General features: G+C 59.4%; 1 protein-coding gene across 1 annotated transcript; it reads right to left on the reverse strand.

The window, feature by feature from the left end:
- Positions 1-377: 377 nt before the first annotated feature.
- On the reverse strand, positions 378-6,896 carry LOC100060147 (mas-related G-protein coupled receptor member D). The gene is made up of 3 exons (XM_070228954.1): positions 6,667-6,896; positions 3,083-4,039; positions 378-1,286 (listed from the first exon to the last, which is right to left on the reverse strand). The coding sequence occupies exons 1-3, from the start codon at positions 6,679-6,681 to the stop codon at positions 1,260-1,262; spliced, it is 999 nt and encodes a 332-aa protein (XP_070085055.1). The 5' UTR covers positions 6,682-6,896; the 3' UTR covers positions 378-1,259.
- Positions 6,897-15,358: the final 8,462 nt, after the last annotated feature.

A 15,358-nucleotide genomic window follows, 5' to 3' on the forward strand; every position in this document is an offset into this window, starting at 1 on the left:
GCAGGCAGCCAGGTCTGGGAAAGGCACATGTTCCGCTTGGCAGAAGGGAGCCGAGGAGCCTCTGGGTGCAGGGGGCCTCGGCAGCAGAGCGGGCTGGAGCGGAGGCTGCCTGACCAGGACAGCGTCATCCTGGCTGCCCCTTGTCCCCCTGGCCTCCCCTGGTCTTCCTGGTTTCCCTTGGTCTCCCAGCCTTTGTCCTTTGTCATCCGGCCCCCCCTGCTCATCCTGACTGCCCTCTGTTTGCCGCCCCTTGTTGTCTCTGGCATGAGCCGGCCCTGGGCTCTCCAAGTCTGAAGTGGAGCTCCCGAGTCGAGGAGGGGTGCAGCCTTGCCACCGAAAATGAAGCATAGCGTGTGCAAGAGCCTGTAAGTCCTGGCCTTATTGGAGGTGAGAGCTTGTCCTCAGAGAGTCTGCAAGTCCTCTCAGGGGTTGACATCCTTTATCTGACCCTAGGTGGACCCAGGGGCAGGATGGCGGGGGCCTGGGATGGCTCAGGCAGGGCTGGCTGGGCCCACACCGCTCTAGTCCCAGGGTTCTACCTTCAAGATAACACTTTTCAGTGCCCAGTGAGGGCTGGATGCAGGACCTGCACGTCCCTTCTGTGTGACAGCCTGACAGAGGAAGGAAGTGATGTCCCCCATTTTACAGATGAGAAGACAGCTCAGAGAGGGCGCAAGATGGGCCAAGGGCGCCCAGGGAGGTAGTGGCGGAGCCAGGGCCCAAAGCCAGAGCCACTGCTTTCACCAATCACTGTGGCCCCTCAGAGGGCTGGGCCTTCCCACGGGCTCATCTGCACACTCCTCAGGACTGCCTCCTGGGTGACACGGGGAGTCAAGACACACAGACTCCCTCGCTGCAGTGATGGGCTTAATTTTCAAAGTTGCAGCTCGACCCAATTCTGAATTGTTTCCAAGTGATACATCTAACCAGTAAGGATACAGAAAGGTCGAAAGTCAAAGAGGCGAGAAGAGGCACCAGGCAAGTACCAACCAAAAGGAAGCCGGTGGTGCTGTGTTAATGTCAGACAAGATAGACAGTGACTAGGATTGATGAAGGTAACCTCATAATTTATCCCCAAAGCTGCAGTTCCCCAGCTTTATAACACTCCTGAATCTGTATGCTCCTGATAACAAGGCCTCAAAACAGATAAAGCAAACGAGCAGCTCAGGCACGAGCTCTCTTGTTCATCCTGGAAGTCAGAGTCTGTCGATGGGCTGCAGGCTCTGCCATCAGCCTTGGATGGACAAGGTCGGAAAGAGTCAGGCTTTCCTCGCGGGAACTTTGCCCTTCAGAGGGGAGAGAAAAATCACAGATGCGTGAACCAGCTGCAGCCCAGGGGCCACCCCAGGGGAGGAGGGCGTGGGCCATGTGCTGTAGACACACTCACACCCACAGAGACACGCCAACAGCAGACACCCTCATCACTGTCTCTCATTCACACAGTCACACGTGTGCCCACGTGAGCACTAAGGCTCCCACCCACGTGCGGGGGAGGGCCCTCGCGGGGTGTGTCATTGGAGGGTGACCCTCCTGGAGAGGCGTGTGGACTTGAGCCACCTGGGTTACCGCACTGCCCCTCTGCTGTGGCTGCTGTCCCCTCCCTTGCCTGGCCGCCAGGTCTGCCTGCCCAGTGGGGCATTCCACACACAGGTCCTCAGCCCCTCTCTGCCCCAGGCATCGCCCTAGCCTGGAGCGCAGCAGTGACCAAACATGACCCCTGCCCTCGGGGTGAACGTGTAAACACGGGGCGTGGCTGACAGTGGTGAACACACTGGGGAAATGGAGCAGGGAGGGAAGATTAGGGGTGTGTGTGTGTGTGTTGTGTTATTTTATCTAAAGTGGTCAGGAAAGGCCTCCCCAGAGAGGTGACGTTTGAGCAGTGACCTGAAGGAAGCGAGGGAGAGCACTCTGCACACAGTGGGGGGAGGAGCATTTCAGGCAGAGGAAACAGCAAGTGCAAAGGCCCTGAGGTGAACGCTCAGTGGAAGGAGTGAGTGTGCAGGGAGGAGGGGAGCGGAGAGATGAAGGCAGAGAGGGGTGGTGGTGGGGGGGACCTCGCTGCCTGTGGACGTGACCATTGCCATCCAGGAGTCTATGTAGAAGGAGGGGAAGGGTCCCAAAGGGAAAGGTGATGAAGTCAGGACGCGTGTGCAAGTGCACTGTGAGCATCAAGCCCAGCACAAAGCAGTGTTACTCTTACTCAAGCACGTGTTAAATGCCTGCTGTATGCATGGGCTGTGCAGGGTGCTGGGTGCCCACTGGGGTTAGGCTGTGGCTGGGCAGAGACTGGGAGGCACTGACCCAGTAGGGTGGCAGTCATTTGGGAGGCTGTGCCACCCCAGTGCCCTGTTCCTGGTCTGCAGGCCTCTGGATAAATGCGCTGGCACTGAGACCCATGGCCCTGGTGGATCACATGGCCCTGAATGCCCCCCCCCCCAACCCCCAGCCACCCTACACCCTGCCCGGGTCTCCTAGGAACACTGCTCAGATCAGAGCCTGTCTCCCAGCTGCACTCCGGTGCCCGCCCTGCACCCCGTGCCCGCTCTCGCTCTTCATCCACGCCTTCTCTTGCCCCCTGCCCACGGCCCACCACAGACCCGGCGCAGGCCCATCTGTGCTGCTCACATGGCTGTGCACAGGCTGCCCGGTCCCGACTTGTCACCCCCGCTGACCTTCAGCTGCTGCGTGTACAGTAAGGCCCGGAGGCCCTTAAATACGGAGCCATCTCTGTATTGGTTGATGACTGGCCCTTACCCTGACCCCCTGGTCGCCTCACCCCCACCCCCCAGTTGCCCTACTTCTTCAGCCTCTCCCCCAGGACCCCTGGAATTCCTCTCAATGATCAGCAACTGAAGGGCTGGCACCTGACAGTGGGGGCCCCGCACCTGCCCAACGTCATGGGCTGTCTGATTGTTCACTACCCGTGCCTGCTCTCACTTCTGGGACCTGGCCCACACCAGCTGTTTGCCAATTAAGTGACAACTGGATGCTCAGGATCAGGAAAGGGTGGAAGCCAGGCGGGGAGCAGTGGGCAGGGCTGCTCCGGGCAGGGATGCAGGAGGCCCTGCCTTCAGACCCCCACCTGGTTGGCGCCGCTGGAGGGCATCTCCTTTCCCTCCGGCTCGGGCTCCTCTTGCAGCGCCCTGCTGAGCACGGCGCTCAGCAGCTCCCGCAGGCTCTGGCTGCCCCGACTGCCTGCCAGGAAGTAGATGATGGGTTTGGCGTCACTCCTCAGGGACGAGAGGAGGCATTCGAAGCTGCTGAAGAGAGTCTTGGTCTGCTGGGGCGGGTGCAGCGGGTGGAGGATGAACCTGGAGACGCCGACAGTCAGTGCGCAGATGAGGAACACGAAGACCGAGGCCAGGAGGGCCACGTACAGCCGTGTGGGCTGCCACTGCCACGCCCGGGAGCTTTTCTGAAGCTGGATGAAGAGGACCACGCCGGACAGGACCATGATGGGCGTGAAGCCGACCAGTGTGAGGATGTGGAAGATGGTGTGCACCATGGAGCCCTGGCGCAGGTGGGGGTTCCCTGGCTCCTTGTGAAAGAACGAGGCCAGCATGGTCACCATGAGGGACAGCAGCCAGAGCCTGGCGCACTCCAGGCCCGACAGGCGTGTGCGCCGGTGGCTGTGGTACCAGGTGGGGAAGAGGATAGAGAGGCAGAGCTGGGCACTGGCGGCCGTCAGCAGGCTCAGGCCCGAGGTGTAGGCCAGGTACTTGACGCTTTTCACCGCCTGGTGGCCCAGGTGGTTCACTTGGGACCTGGCATCCAGAACAGTCAGTGTGGCTGAGCAAAGAAGGAACAGGAGGTCAGCCAGCGCCAGGTGGAGGATGTAGTCGCCCGGGGCGGCCCCTCTGCACTCGGAAGCCCAGCAGCCAGACCACCACGCCGTTGCCTGCCATGCCCGCCACGCAGGTGCACGTGACCAGGGCGGTGAGCACCTGCTGGGCCGTGTGGGTGGGCTCCTCCGCCGGGCCGGCTGCACCCGGGCCGCTGCTCCTGCAGCTGATGCCGTTGAGCAGGACGTCTGCCATCCCTGCCGATGGAAGCAGAGAGAAGTGAGGGCCACGCCAGAGCCCTCTGCCCGCAGAGCTGGGGCAGCCCAGGCCTCAGCGTTCCGCCCCTCTTCCATCACCTGTGTCCCCAAGGCAGCCCCTCAGGGCTCAAGCGCAGGCCAGAGGCAGAGGTGGGGGCCCTCAGGCACGACCCTGGAGTGGACAAAGGGGGAAGTGCAAGGAACTGATGCGTGTGGTTTGTCTTGGGCTGGGCTGAAAGCTGGCTGATGCCCTCTTGGAGTCTGCACCCAGCTCTTCCAATCACAAGGCGACGAAAAACAGCACCCTTGGGTCCCAGCAGCCCCTCCCCTCAGGATCCTTCCAGAGTTCCTGGCTCTGGGCTGGGAGGTGTAGGGTCCTCCTTGCTCCTTGTCTAGACCCTTCTCCCTGGCTTCCACTCTCATGTCCCCTGGGTATACCACCTGCCACTCCTTGGGGCTGTCACTGGCGTGCCAGGTCACCTCCCCTCCTGCCTCATTCAGGTTGTGTGCTCCCAGCTTCGGGGCAGGCCACGGCCCCTGTCCGTTGCTGGCCGTGAAGGTGGCCAAGAGCAGTGCAGGTCTCCCTGAGCAGCTGCCCCCTGCCCGGCCCCCGAGACTTGGCCGTCAGTGCCCACGCAGGCCTGGCCTCTGCCCTGCAGAGCGCTGGTCCCTCCGAGCCCCCGAGTGTCCGGCTCTGGGCCCCACAGTGCTCAGTGTGGATGGGCAGGGTGGCTGTACCTGACTGGTCACTACAATGTGCCCCTGGGGGACGTGGTCCCTGGGCCTAGCATCTTACACCCCATTGTGGCGAGGGTACAGTGTGACATGCTTGGCACAGTGCCGGATTGCAGAAACCCACAGTCATGACCCAGAGAGCTCCCTGACCGCTCCCAGGCACCTGAACACACCCTGGGGGCGGCATGGCCTCTCTGCGGTTACTGCTGGGCTTGCTCCCAGCCCGATCCCCAGCCAGCCTGGAGGACACTCTTCCCAGTGATCTCCCCCTGCTGCAGAGCTCACTATGGGCACAGTTCTGCACATGAGGAGGGGTCTCCACCAACATCTGCTGCCTGGATGGTGGCCGGCGACGTCCCCATCCCTGACATTTGCCCAGCACCCTGTTGGGCCAGAGCCTTTTCCACCCATGACCTCCTTTGCTCCTTTTGTGAACTACCTTCCTGGTCTGACCCCCTCACATGCCCCCGGGCACCCTGCACGGCTCAGGACGGAGACCCGGGGTGGGAAAGTCCAGGGTGCCTCGTGCTGGGCTGGGACCTGGGGTGGACTTGCCCTCCCGAGGCTAGGGGCTCCATGCACAGTTGCCCCACAGGCCTGTGTGCCCCCAAGCTCAGAGTCATCTCGCCCATTTCCCAGGCCTTACTGCATCCTCGGGGTCTCCTGAGGATTGAGTCATGCGTCCCAGGCCTTGGGTGCAACCCCCGCTCGCGGGAGGCCCCGGCTAATGGCAGCTCCTACTTTATTTCATAAATATCACTTCTTTCTGGACTAACGATGTAATTTGACTGTATCGCTTATTACTGATATTCATGCTACCGATTATGTTTGTTATTGACCCCGTCGCCGAGGGCCTCCTCTGTGCGAGGCCTGAGGGGCTACGGGGCAGAGGACCACTCCCCGGCCCCGGGGCTTCACACATCTCCGGGGCAGGTTGGAGAATCTGCTCTGGGCTGGGAGGCTGCGGGAGGACCCCAAGGCCATGCGCCTCAACTGCTCCTTATGCCAGGAGGCCCTGTGGCCCGCCCGCCCCCGCCCCCCCCCCCCCCCCCCCCCGCCATTGCATTTCTCGTGTAGATGAGCATGGAGGACACTGGAGGGATCTGACCTCTGAAGGCCAGGCAGGCATTAAGGAGCCCTTAGAATAGCTCTGAAAACAGGGATGGCCCCGGGCGTGCAGCTTGCTGCTGGAGGAGTCCCTTTGGAGCAGTGTTGCCCCCTTTGCTGTCTCAAGGCCCGTCCCCCGCTCCGAGCCCACCATTCACCTCAGAGGCCTCAGAGGCCAGCACGTGTGCCCCACCCGTCCCAGCGCCCACTTCTCGTGTGAAGACCCTGGAGTCGTGACTTCCTTTGCCCCTGGGAGGCCCCCCGATGTTTGCTGAGAGGGCCGTGTGGGTCCTCCATGCCCTGGTCGTCAGGAGGGGCAGGGACATCAGGGGATGGGGGGCCAGCGGGCCCCAGCTCCCCGAGAGTGCTTCCCGGCCCCGCCCTGTGCCCTGTGCTTGCCCCTGCGTTTATGAACACAGACAATAGCACAGCGAAGTGCCCCAGGAAGGGGCGGGTCACCTCCGAGGTTCAAGGCCCCTTGGACCCCGCGGGAGGGAGGACTCCCCCCCAACCTGCTGGCTGGTTTCTCCCCTGTCTTTCCCACAAAAGTGGAGACTTAGAACATTCCAGGCCTTGGGTCCAGACCCTTGGCCACGGAAGGTAAGGATGCGCAGGAGAAGCCGCCTTACTGATGGCGGGCGTCGTCTGACCTTGCAGGCCCCACACGGCGGGCGGCATCATCTGCAACTACGGATGAAACCTGGGACCAGAGAGGACGGAGGAGGGGTACCGCTCAGCCCCAGGGCCCCCTCTCTCACTCGGGCCTGAAGCTGCGGTCTTCTCACCTGGCCTGCCCACATGCCGTCCCCTCCTGGAGAAGGTCCTTGGTGTCCTTGGGGTCCTCAGCAGCACCGGGGTCCACGGCCCCTGAGCGGCTCCTGCTGCAGGCGCGGTGTGCTTGCGCTGTCTTCTGCAGCTCTCTGACCTCAGGGGAGGCCTGTCCTGGGATCTGGGCAGGACGCTGACTCCTCTGAGAAGTGGGAGAGGCACCCAACCCAGCTCCAGGAAGCACAGCCCTCGGGGACCCAGGAGGCCCCAGTGAGGCAGCTGCATTAGCCTCTCCCGCAGGAGCCGAGCCTGCTGTGGGCTAATGGGCCTGCCTTGGAAGCCCTCCCAGCTCCCGGGCCCTGAGGGACGGCTGGGGGCCTGCGGTGGAGGGGGGGAGGGCAGCCAGAGTAGTACCTGTGTCTACACTTCACCCCAGAGAGAGCTGGTCCAGGGCACAGGGGCCACCAGGGCTGTGGGAGGTCCCCAGCTGGGACCTCCGAGAGCCCACAGAGGGGCTGGTGCCTCCAGGAGCCGGGAGGCCACGAGGCTCACACTGCAGCGCCAGCAGGAGCAGAATGTCTGGTATGTGGAAACTTCTGGTTCTCTGAAGCTACTCCCAGTAGGGACCGGAAAGACAGAACTCTGGACCGGGAATCCCAAGACATATTGAGCCCTAAGTCAGCTAATGCCGTCAGGTCCCTCTTGCCACCTTGGTTTGTCCCTTTATGTGTCACAGCAAGTTTCCACGGAGACTTCGAGAGATGAGATGATGCCCCAGAGAGTGGGATGCGGGACAGGAAGAGGCAGATGAGCCGAGGGTCCTGGCTGGGAGCCTGGGGAGGGTGGGGAGGAGGGTTTCTCTGGAGAACTGCTCAGAGGCGGTGACCTCTCCCCTGGGAGGCACCGAGGCTGGCGCTGCTCCCGAGGGGGCCCGCCGCGTGGGGAGTGGGGTGCCTCTCAGGACGGCACTCGGGACCGTTTCCCCGAGGACCAGACGTGGGCCCCGCGGGCACAGCAACGCCCTGGCAGTCGTCGTAGCTGACGGAGCCAGCCCCCCAGCTCAACACTCACCCCAGGGTGCCCTTGGCAAATCCCTAACGCTCTCTGCCTCAGTTTCCCCGTTGTTGGCATGCGCCTGCCTCACAGGGCTGTTGTGACTGAAGGCATTGGCATGCACGCTTGGCCTCAAACTCCAACATGCTGTCACTGCCGAGCTGATGGGCCAACCATCACAGCTCCTAGAGCTGCCTCTCACGGGAGCTCAGGGGAATGTCCGAGGGAGGAAGTCAGCGCGAACGCGCATCAGGCCCAGCGAGAGTGGGTCCATGGCGACAGGGCCAATCCAGCAAGAACTTTCCGGAACGCCCCTCCTCCCACTGCTCTGAAACGAGAATCACCATAAAGGAGGAGGGGAGGCCCACAGCCCAAGAGGGTTCCACACCCGAGTCCACGAGTGCCCCCAGGTCTACGATGCAGGATTTGGGGTGTTGTTTCTGAATCAGGACTTGGTCATTCTGACCAGGGGAATCACGGGGCCTGCCCAAGTGTTCACCCCCGGGGGGAGGAACTGACCCCTCCAAGTCAACTTTAAAGAGCCATAGGAGAAGAAGATGGTGCCTGTGACCACACCCAGTGCATCCTGCTTGTCACTAATGAGGCCAGAAGCCCCCGTGGGCCTCTTTAACCTGAGAACGGCGACTGTCACACAGATATGAGTGAAGGGATTTTGACCTCCTTTGACTTGTAACAGGGTGGTTGAAAAACCTTCCTAAAGGGACTGAGTCTTCCTTGCTGCTTCAGCAAGAAATGGGGAGTCCGGGATGTCACCGAGTCTTCTCCGGGACGGAGGTTCACTCATGCATGCATTCAGCGGACATTTATGAGGCACCACCTGTAAGCCAGTTCTGGGGCTGGAACGCAGCCGGGGACAAGCTCCGGGTGATAAACGAGCAGACGAAGAAGCAGGAAGACACAGAGTGTGGCCGGGGGATACCGGAGAGGGAGGGGCGGGGTGCCCTCGGAGGCGCAAATTCCAAGCTGGGGTCTTAGTGGTGCGATGGCGCCAATTATTGGGGAGAAGGGGGTTCAGGCGGAGATAACAGTGAGCGCTCAGTCAGAAATGCGCTGGGCTGTGTGAGCAGCAGGAGGATGGACCGTAGTGGGGGAGACAGAGGAGGATAAGACAATAAAGGCGCTGGGAGGAGTCGTGTGGGCCCTCGGGAGGCAGGAGCCGGGCTGTATTCCAGGTGAGGGGACAGGGCCTCCCTCTCTGGTGTCCCCTACCCTCTAGAATCAGGGCGGGCTTCCTGAGCATGCAGCCAGTCCATTCACGCAGGGCGCCATGCTCAGAAAGGAACCAGGTGTGTTTTCGTAAAAAACTGAGCTATAATTCGCATACCATAAAATTCACCCTTCGAGGCATACAACTCAGCAGTTTTTAGTCAATTCGCACAGCTGTGCAATCGTTGCCATCTAATTTCAGAGCATTTTCCCCACCCCAGAAAGACACCCCCACCCAAGAACACAATCGCCCCCCCAGCTCCGCTTTCTGTCTCAGTGGAGTTGCCTGTTCTGGGCATTTCATAGTCATACAATCATAACCCATGTTGCCTTCTGTGTCTCTCCTCGTTCCCTGAGCATCATGTCTTCAAGGGTCATCTACACTGGAGCTTTATCAGAGCTTCATTCTTTTTTATGGCTGAGTAATATTCCATTGCATGGACGAACCCCAATTTATCCCTTCATCTATGGATGGACGTTTGAGTCGTTTCTACTGTTTGGCTGTGATGAATGTGCATTGTGCATTTATGAGTGGCGAATGTGAGTTGCGGCATTTAGGAACATGAATCATGCAGCTGTGAGCATCATGGACATGTTTTTGTGTGGACACGTGTTCTCAGTTCTCTGGGGTGGGAGGTGAATGCGGAGCTGACCCTGGCGAAGGTGAAACCCCTCTTGTCGTCCCTCTCGTGTTTTTATGTCCCCTCTGCCTGACCCCGAAGCCCACCAGAGAACCTTCTCTCGTCTCCCTCTGAGAAGTGGGAAGGGAGCTTGAGCTATAAATGGGGGATGGCGCCCGGGACGCCTCCCTGGTGCATGGGCTCCCCCACTAGGGGCTGACGGATCTGCCCGCCACGTCCCTCCTGGGACACCTGCCAGGGCAGCGTGATGGGGGAGTGGGCTCAGAGGCCGAGAGGAGTGAGCTGGGGACAACTTCCCAATGCCTGGCTTTCCCCAGAAGCTGTCCACGGAGAGCCAACTTCTCCACACGCAGGAGCCATCCTCCCAGGGGGCATCCGCTGGAGATGGTGCAGGGCGTCTGCATACGGATGGCCCAGGGCCCCACTCAGGAGCCACCAGGATGCGCTCTGGGTGCTGACGGCTAGTAGGTGGCTCCTGGGCCAGGGGACAGTGGTGCCCCTTGGGCACAGGCTCTCATCTCTGCATGTCCTCCCACCAGCCAAGCCCCTCGAATGGCTCGCTCTCATGCATCCAGGCCACCCCCTGGACTACCATCTACTCTCTTTCCTTTCTCGTGTTTCATTTTCATGATGAAGACCTAAAACCATACATAGCAGTAGAGAGAAGACTGCGACAAACCTTCTGTTCCCGGCTCCCGGCTTCAACGGTTGTCAGCACTCTGCTGTTCTTCTTTAATCTCTCCCCCTTTTTCTTTCCTTCTGGAATGTTCTAATGCAAATCTCAGATACTCTATCATTTCACTCCTAAACATGAAGACTGATCTTTTTTTCTGCACCGCCCAATGCCGTTATTGCACCCAGCAGCACGAGCGCTAACGCCTTCTGAGATCCAGCATCCTGCTTCTCGCTGGTCCCCTTGCCCCGAGGATGGAACCGGGACCCCAGCGAGGCCCGCCCCCCCCTTCTCCTGCCAGCTGCTCTCACCCTGCTCTGGACCGAGTGGTTTCAGCAGCCTCTGCCCATCCTCGCCTCCACCCATTATTTCATTAGGGGCTGCAGAGGGACGGCGTCCTCGTTCAGCCACTCCCTCTGCAGCCATTAGCTCTGCTTCCCGGGAAGCAAGAACTTCCCCATCGCCTGAAATATGGTCCTTCCAGGAAAGCAGGTGTACATGCTCGTTCTTTCCCTCTCCTCATCGCTTTTCAGATGAATGAGTTGTCACACCAACCTCCAGATGTGTCCGCGGAGGCCCACAGGAGGGGTTTCATTACCGACTCAGGAATTTGCCCATCTTTGATGAGTTTCGTTTGATGCTTTGATGGGCCAGTGGGAACCTCCCCAGACATTCCTAACAGTCTCTCGTGTATGGCATGAATTTTAGGTACTGAATTTGGGGGACTTGAAAAATGTTTTCTTTTTTAATCTAAAAGGTCCCCATCTTATGAATCAAAAGCTTTGGTTTTCAAAGCTATTGTCTTTGCTACAAGAGCCGACTTTAAAATGAACAAAGAATTGCTCTCTTTGCTCTTCGGGTCCCTCCCTTGAGCACAGAGTGCCAGGCCGGGGTCCCCAGGGGGCCTCAGAAAGTGCAAGGGCGGAGACATTTCAAACCATCAGATGGCACGGTGGTCCAATTGTCATCCTCCTGGGCCTAGTGGTCCCTGTGATGGGTGACGAGCCTCAGTGGGCTCCAGGGGTCATTCCTGGTGGTGGACCCTCCTGGAGCTGGAGCCCCCATGCTGGTCCCGGATGCCGGTCATCACGGTGTGGAGTGGGGGGCGGTGGGGGTCGGGGTCGGCCCGTGCAGAGCTGCGAATGAAAGGAATGAGCCAGTGGGCCTTGAAGGCTGGAAGAGCCTGGCTGGCTGGGTTTCCCAGAGCCCCCACGAGCCACCGTGTCACCTGGCACTAAATACAGCATTGCTCCAGTTGACAGGAGAGTGCAGAGAGCGATGGGGAAAGCCCGGGACCCCGCAGCCAGGCCGCCTGGGTTTGTACCCAGCTCTGCCCCTTAACTGGGTGTCCCCGTGGGAACTCACGAATCCTCTCCTGCCTCAGTTTCCTCCTTGGTAACACGGGACAGTAAGAGTTGCTACTCAGGGGGCTAAGGAGGGGGATTCGATTTGTGGACCAAGCTCAGGGACGGTGCCCGGCAACAGCCCCTGGGTGTCAGTTATTATCGCTCGCATGGCTTATTCCCCGTAACCCTCGGAGCCGCCCTGCCAGCTAGATGCTGGCCTTGCTCTCATTTGACAGGGGAGTAAACGGAAGATTAATTCGGGCTCAAGTAGCTGGCCCAGACCCAGAACGACAGGCGGCCGTGCCACAGCTCAGCCTGTGGTCGGGGTCCCCCCTGCCCTGCCCAACCGCCCCCTGCCCAGGCCACCACCCCCAGGATGGGGTGGGATCCCCATGTCCTGGCTGCTCCTCCTCCGGGAGCCAGGCCTCTCACTGGCCTGGGGAGCGCTCCTCCCTCCTGTCCTCTTTCTAGGGTCTTTGCAGGGGAACCAGGCCACCCCGAGAGGCTGTGGAACGGAGCAATTTTGGCTGAAGCTGCAGAGCTGAGGGCAGGAGGCAATGAAGCGTCCTTGTGCTCCGGGGCATCCGAGAAGTGGCCAGACCCTTCCTTCCACGTCGCTCCACCGGGGCCCCCTCCCGACGATCAGCAGAAGGCAGAGGTGGTCCACAGCTGGGTGGGTCCTCAAGGTGAAGGCGGCCGTGGACCCACAGAGCCGGCCCTGACCACGATCTGGATTCGGCCCCCTGTCCCACCCAGCAAGCCTACAGTCCCCGGTCAGCTCTCTCCCACGTGCTGCCCAAAGGGCTGTTAACACCATCTCCTGTTTCAAACCCCCACCACCCCACCCATCTCCTGACGACACAGTTACCTCCGAGAAATGTCACCGAAGAGATGAAATGACAGAAGTGCGCCAGAACCTCTTCCCACCTGAAGTCTGCTTATGTCCTGCACCTGGAGCCCTGAGCCAGGGCTGGACCGACCTCTACCGACCCCGCCCGCCCTCGAGCAGTGGCCCATCCCCCACCCCACTCAAGGAGGTGATCCTGCCATCAGCACCCCCACCCCAGGACCCCATTCTCCTGTAATGCATCATCCCCAGCAGAACGCAGCCTGCAGTGATGGTGAGGGAACAAGTCCTCGCTGGAGCCCTGCCCTTCACTCACCTGCCGCCACTGCCTCATTTTCCTTCCAGCTCTCCCAGCAAACTCCTTGAAAGCTTTCTCCATGCTTCCCGTCTCCATCTCCCATCTCTATCTCCCATCTCCATCTCCCATCTCCCATCTCCATCTCCCGTCTCCATCTCCCATCTCCATCTCCTGTCTCCACGCTCCCTATCTCCATCTCCCACCTCCATCACCATGCTCCCTGTCTCCATCTCCCATCACCATGCTCCCTGTCTCCATCTCCCATCTCCATCTCCCACTTCCATCTCCCATCTCCATCTCCCATCTCCATGTTCCCTGTCTCCATCTCCCATCTCCATCTCCCACCTCCATCTCCCATCTCCATCTCCCATCTCCATCTTCCATCTCCATGTTCCCTGTCTCGATCTCCCATCTCCATGCTCCCTGTCTCCATCTCCCATCTCCATGTTCCCTGTCTCCATCTCCCATCTCCATGCTCCCCGTCTCCATCTCCCATCTCCATGTTCCCTGTCTCCATCTCCCATCTCCATGCTCCCCGTCTCCATCTCCCATCTCCATGTTCCCCGTCTCCATCTCCCATCTCCATCTCCCACTGCCATGCTCCCCATCTCCATGCTCCCCGTCTCCATCTCCCATCTCCATGTTCCCTGTCTCCATCTCCCATCTCCATGCTTCCCATCTCCATCTCCCATCTCCATCTCCCACTGCCATGCTCCCCATCTCCATGCTCCCCGTCTCCATCTCCCATCTCCATCTCCTGTCTCCATCTCCCATCTCCATCTCCTTTCCACTGCTGCCTCCTTTGAAAACCACTGCCAAACAACAAGTAGAATAAAAAAGAGATGTAAGTGGGTGAGTTTCCTTTGGCTGCCATAACAAATGCTCACAGACGGGGTGATGACACAACAGAAATTGATTCTCTTACAGTTCTGGAAGCTACAAGCCCCAAATCAACAGGTGGCAGGGCCGTGCTCCCTCCCAGGGCTCTAGGGGAGGATACTTCCTGCCTCTTCCAGCTCTGGGGGCTCCAGGCTCCCTTGGCTTGTGGTCACATCACTTCAATCTCTGCCTCTGTCGACACATGGGCTCTTCTTCTCTTCCCCGTGTCTCTCTCCTGTGTGTCTCTTATGAAGACACTCATCCCTGGGTTTAGGGCCCACCTGGAGAATCCAGGATGATCTCCTCTCGAGATCCTTCACTTGATTACATCTGCAGAGATCCTTTCTCCAAATAAGGTCACATCCACATGTACCAGGGGTGAGGACATGGACGTATCTTTTGGGGGCCACCATTCGACATGCTGGTAGCATGCTTACCCTCAGACCTAGAGTTAGCCTGAAACTTAGTTGACAAAGGAAGTCAAAGATGAGGGACGAGGAGAAACAGATTCCTGATCGCCCCAAGATCCAGCTATGCCTGAAGCAAGACCTTGCTCTGCGTATTTTGATTGGGCACCAACAAACCTCGGGAAGAAGTGTGCCGGATCTAGTTTGTGTGGTTTCTGTCACTCGCAACCTGCACATTCCTAGCTGATGTGGGAACTGCTCCCTGGGAGTGGCTGCTGCAAATAACAACCTAACGTGTGGGGCTGGTGGGGTCTGCGTGGGGCTGGTGGCCAGTAAGCTTTCCCCAGGGCCCAGCTGGACATCAGAGATCTTTGCCACAAGGCGGAAAGTCGTTGTGCAAATTCTACTTGCGTAAACTCTGTTTGAGTGTTTTGATCCTACTGTGTTTACTGGGGAAGGAGGCTATACGAGTTTTTTCAGCTGCTGCAACAAACAGCATAGACCAGGACAGCTTAAACAACAGAGAGTTACTGTCTCCCGGTCCTGCAGGCTGGACGGCTGAGACCCAGGTGTGGGCAGGGCTGGTTTCCCCTGAGGCCTCTCTCCTTGGCGTGTAGACAGCTGTCTCCTCCCCGTGTCCTCACATGGTCGTCCCTCTGTGCGTGAGTGTGTCCTCATCTCCTCTTCTTATAAGGACCCCTGTCACATCGGATGAGGGCCCACCCCAGTGCCCTCATTTTAACTTAATCATCTCCTCAAAGGCCCTCTCTCAAAATATCGTCACATTCTGAGGTCCCGGGGGATGGGGCTTCAATATAGGAATTTTGGGGGACACAATTCAGCCCGGAGAAGAACGGGTAGGAAAAGGTCAGGATTTCAGAGGCTGCTGGGGTCTTCAAGAAGGTCCCACAAGAGCGAAACCAGCATCCTGGAAGCTGAGTTACGCGAAAATAGGAGCAATAAAGCTGTGTGGAGAGAGGTCCTTTCTGCCAGGGGTTAACAATCCAAGGGGGGTGAGAGTCAAGGACCTGAGCCCTAGGGAGCCATGAGTCCCTTACTTCAAGGCAGGGATCCTGCCAACCGACCTGGGAATGTCCCCCCAGTGCACACTGACCACTTGAGAAGCTGGGTGTTATCCCAGCTGCCATCTCCTCCCTCGGCTGTGACCGCAGGACGGGGCAGACCAGGTGGGCCATGTGGGAGAAAAGGGAATCGAGACCCAAAGGAAGATACTGATGCCGGCCCTGATATTGGTTTCCCTACATTAAACCCAGCATATGTGGGGTTACAACCAAAGCACTCATTCCCTGCTTACTCCCTGGCTTCCTGGTTCCAGAA

This window comes from Equus caballus, chromosome 12 (genome assembly GCF_041296265.1).
Source record: "Equus caballus isolate H_3958 breed thoroughbred chromosome 12, TB-T2T, whole genome shotgun sequence".
Lineage (NCBI taxonomy): Eukaryota > Metazoa > Chordata > Mammalia > Perissodactyla > Equidae > Equus > Equus caballus.

Bases quoted from the DNA above. Each gene is read 5' to 3' on its own strand.
- LOC100060147 (XM_070228954.1), bottom strand. The intron at 1,287-3,082 runs GTGGGGGTCTGA...TCCCCTCTGAAG, and splicing joins CCTCCAGCGGCGCCAACCAG to GGCAAAGTTCCCGCGAGGAA.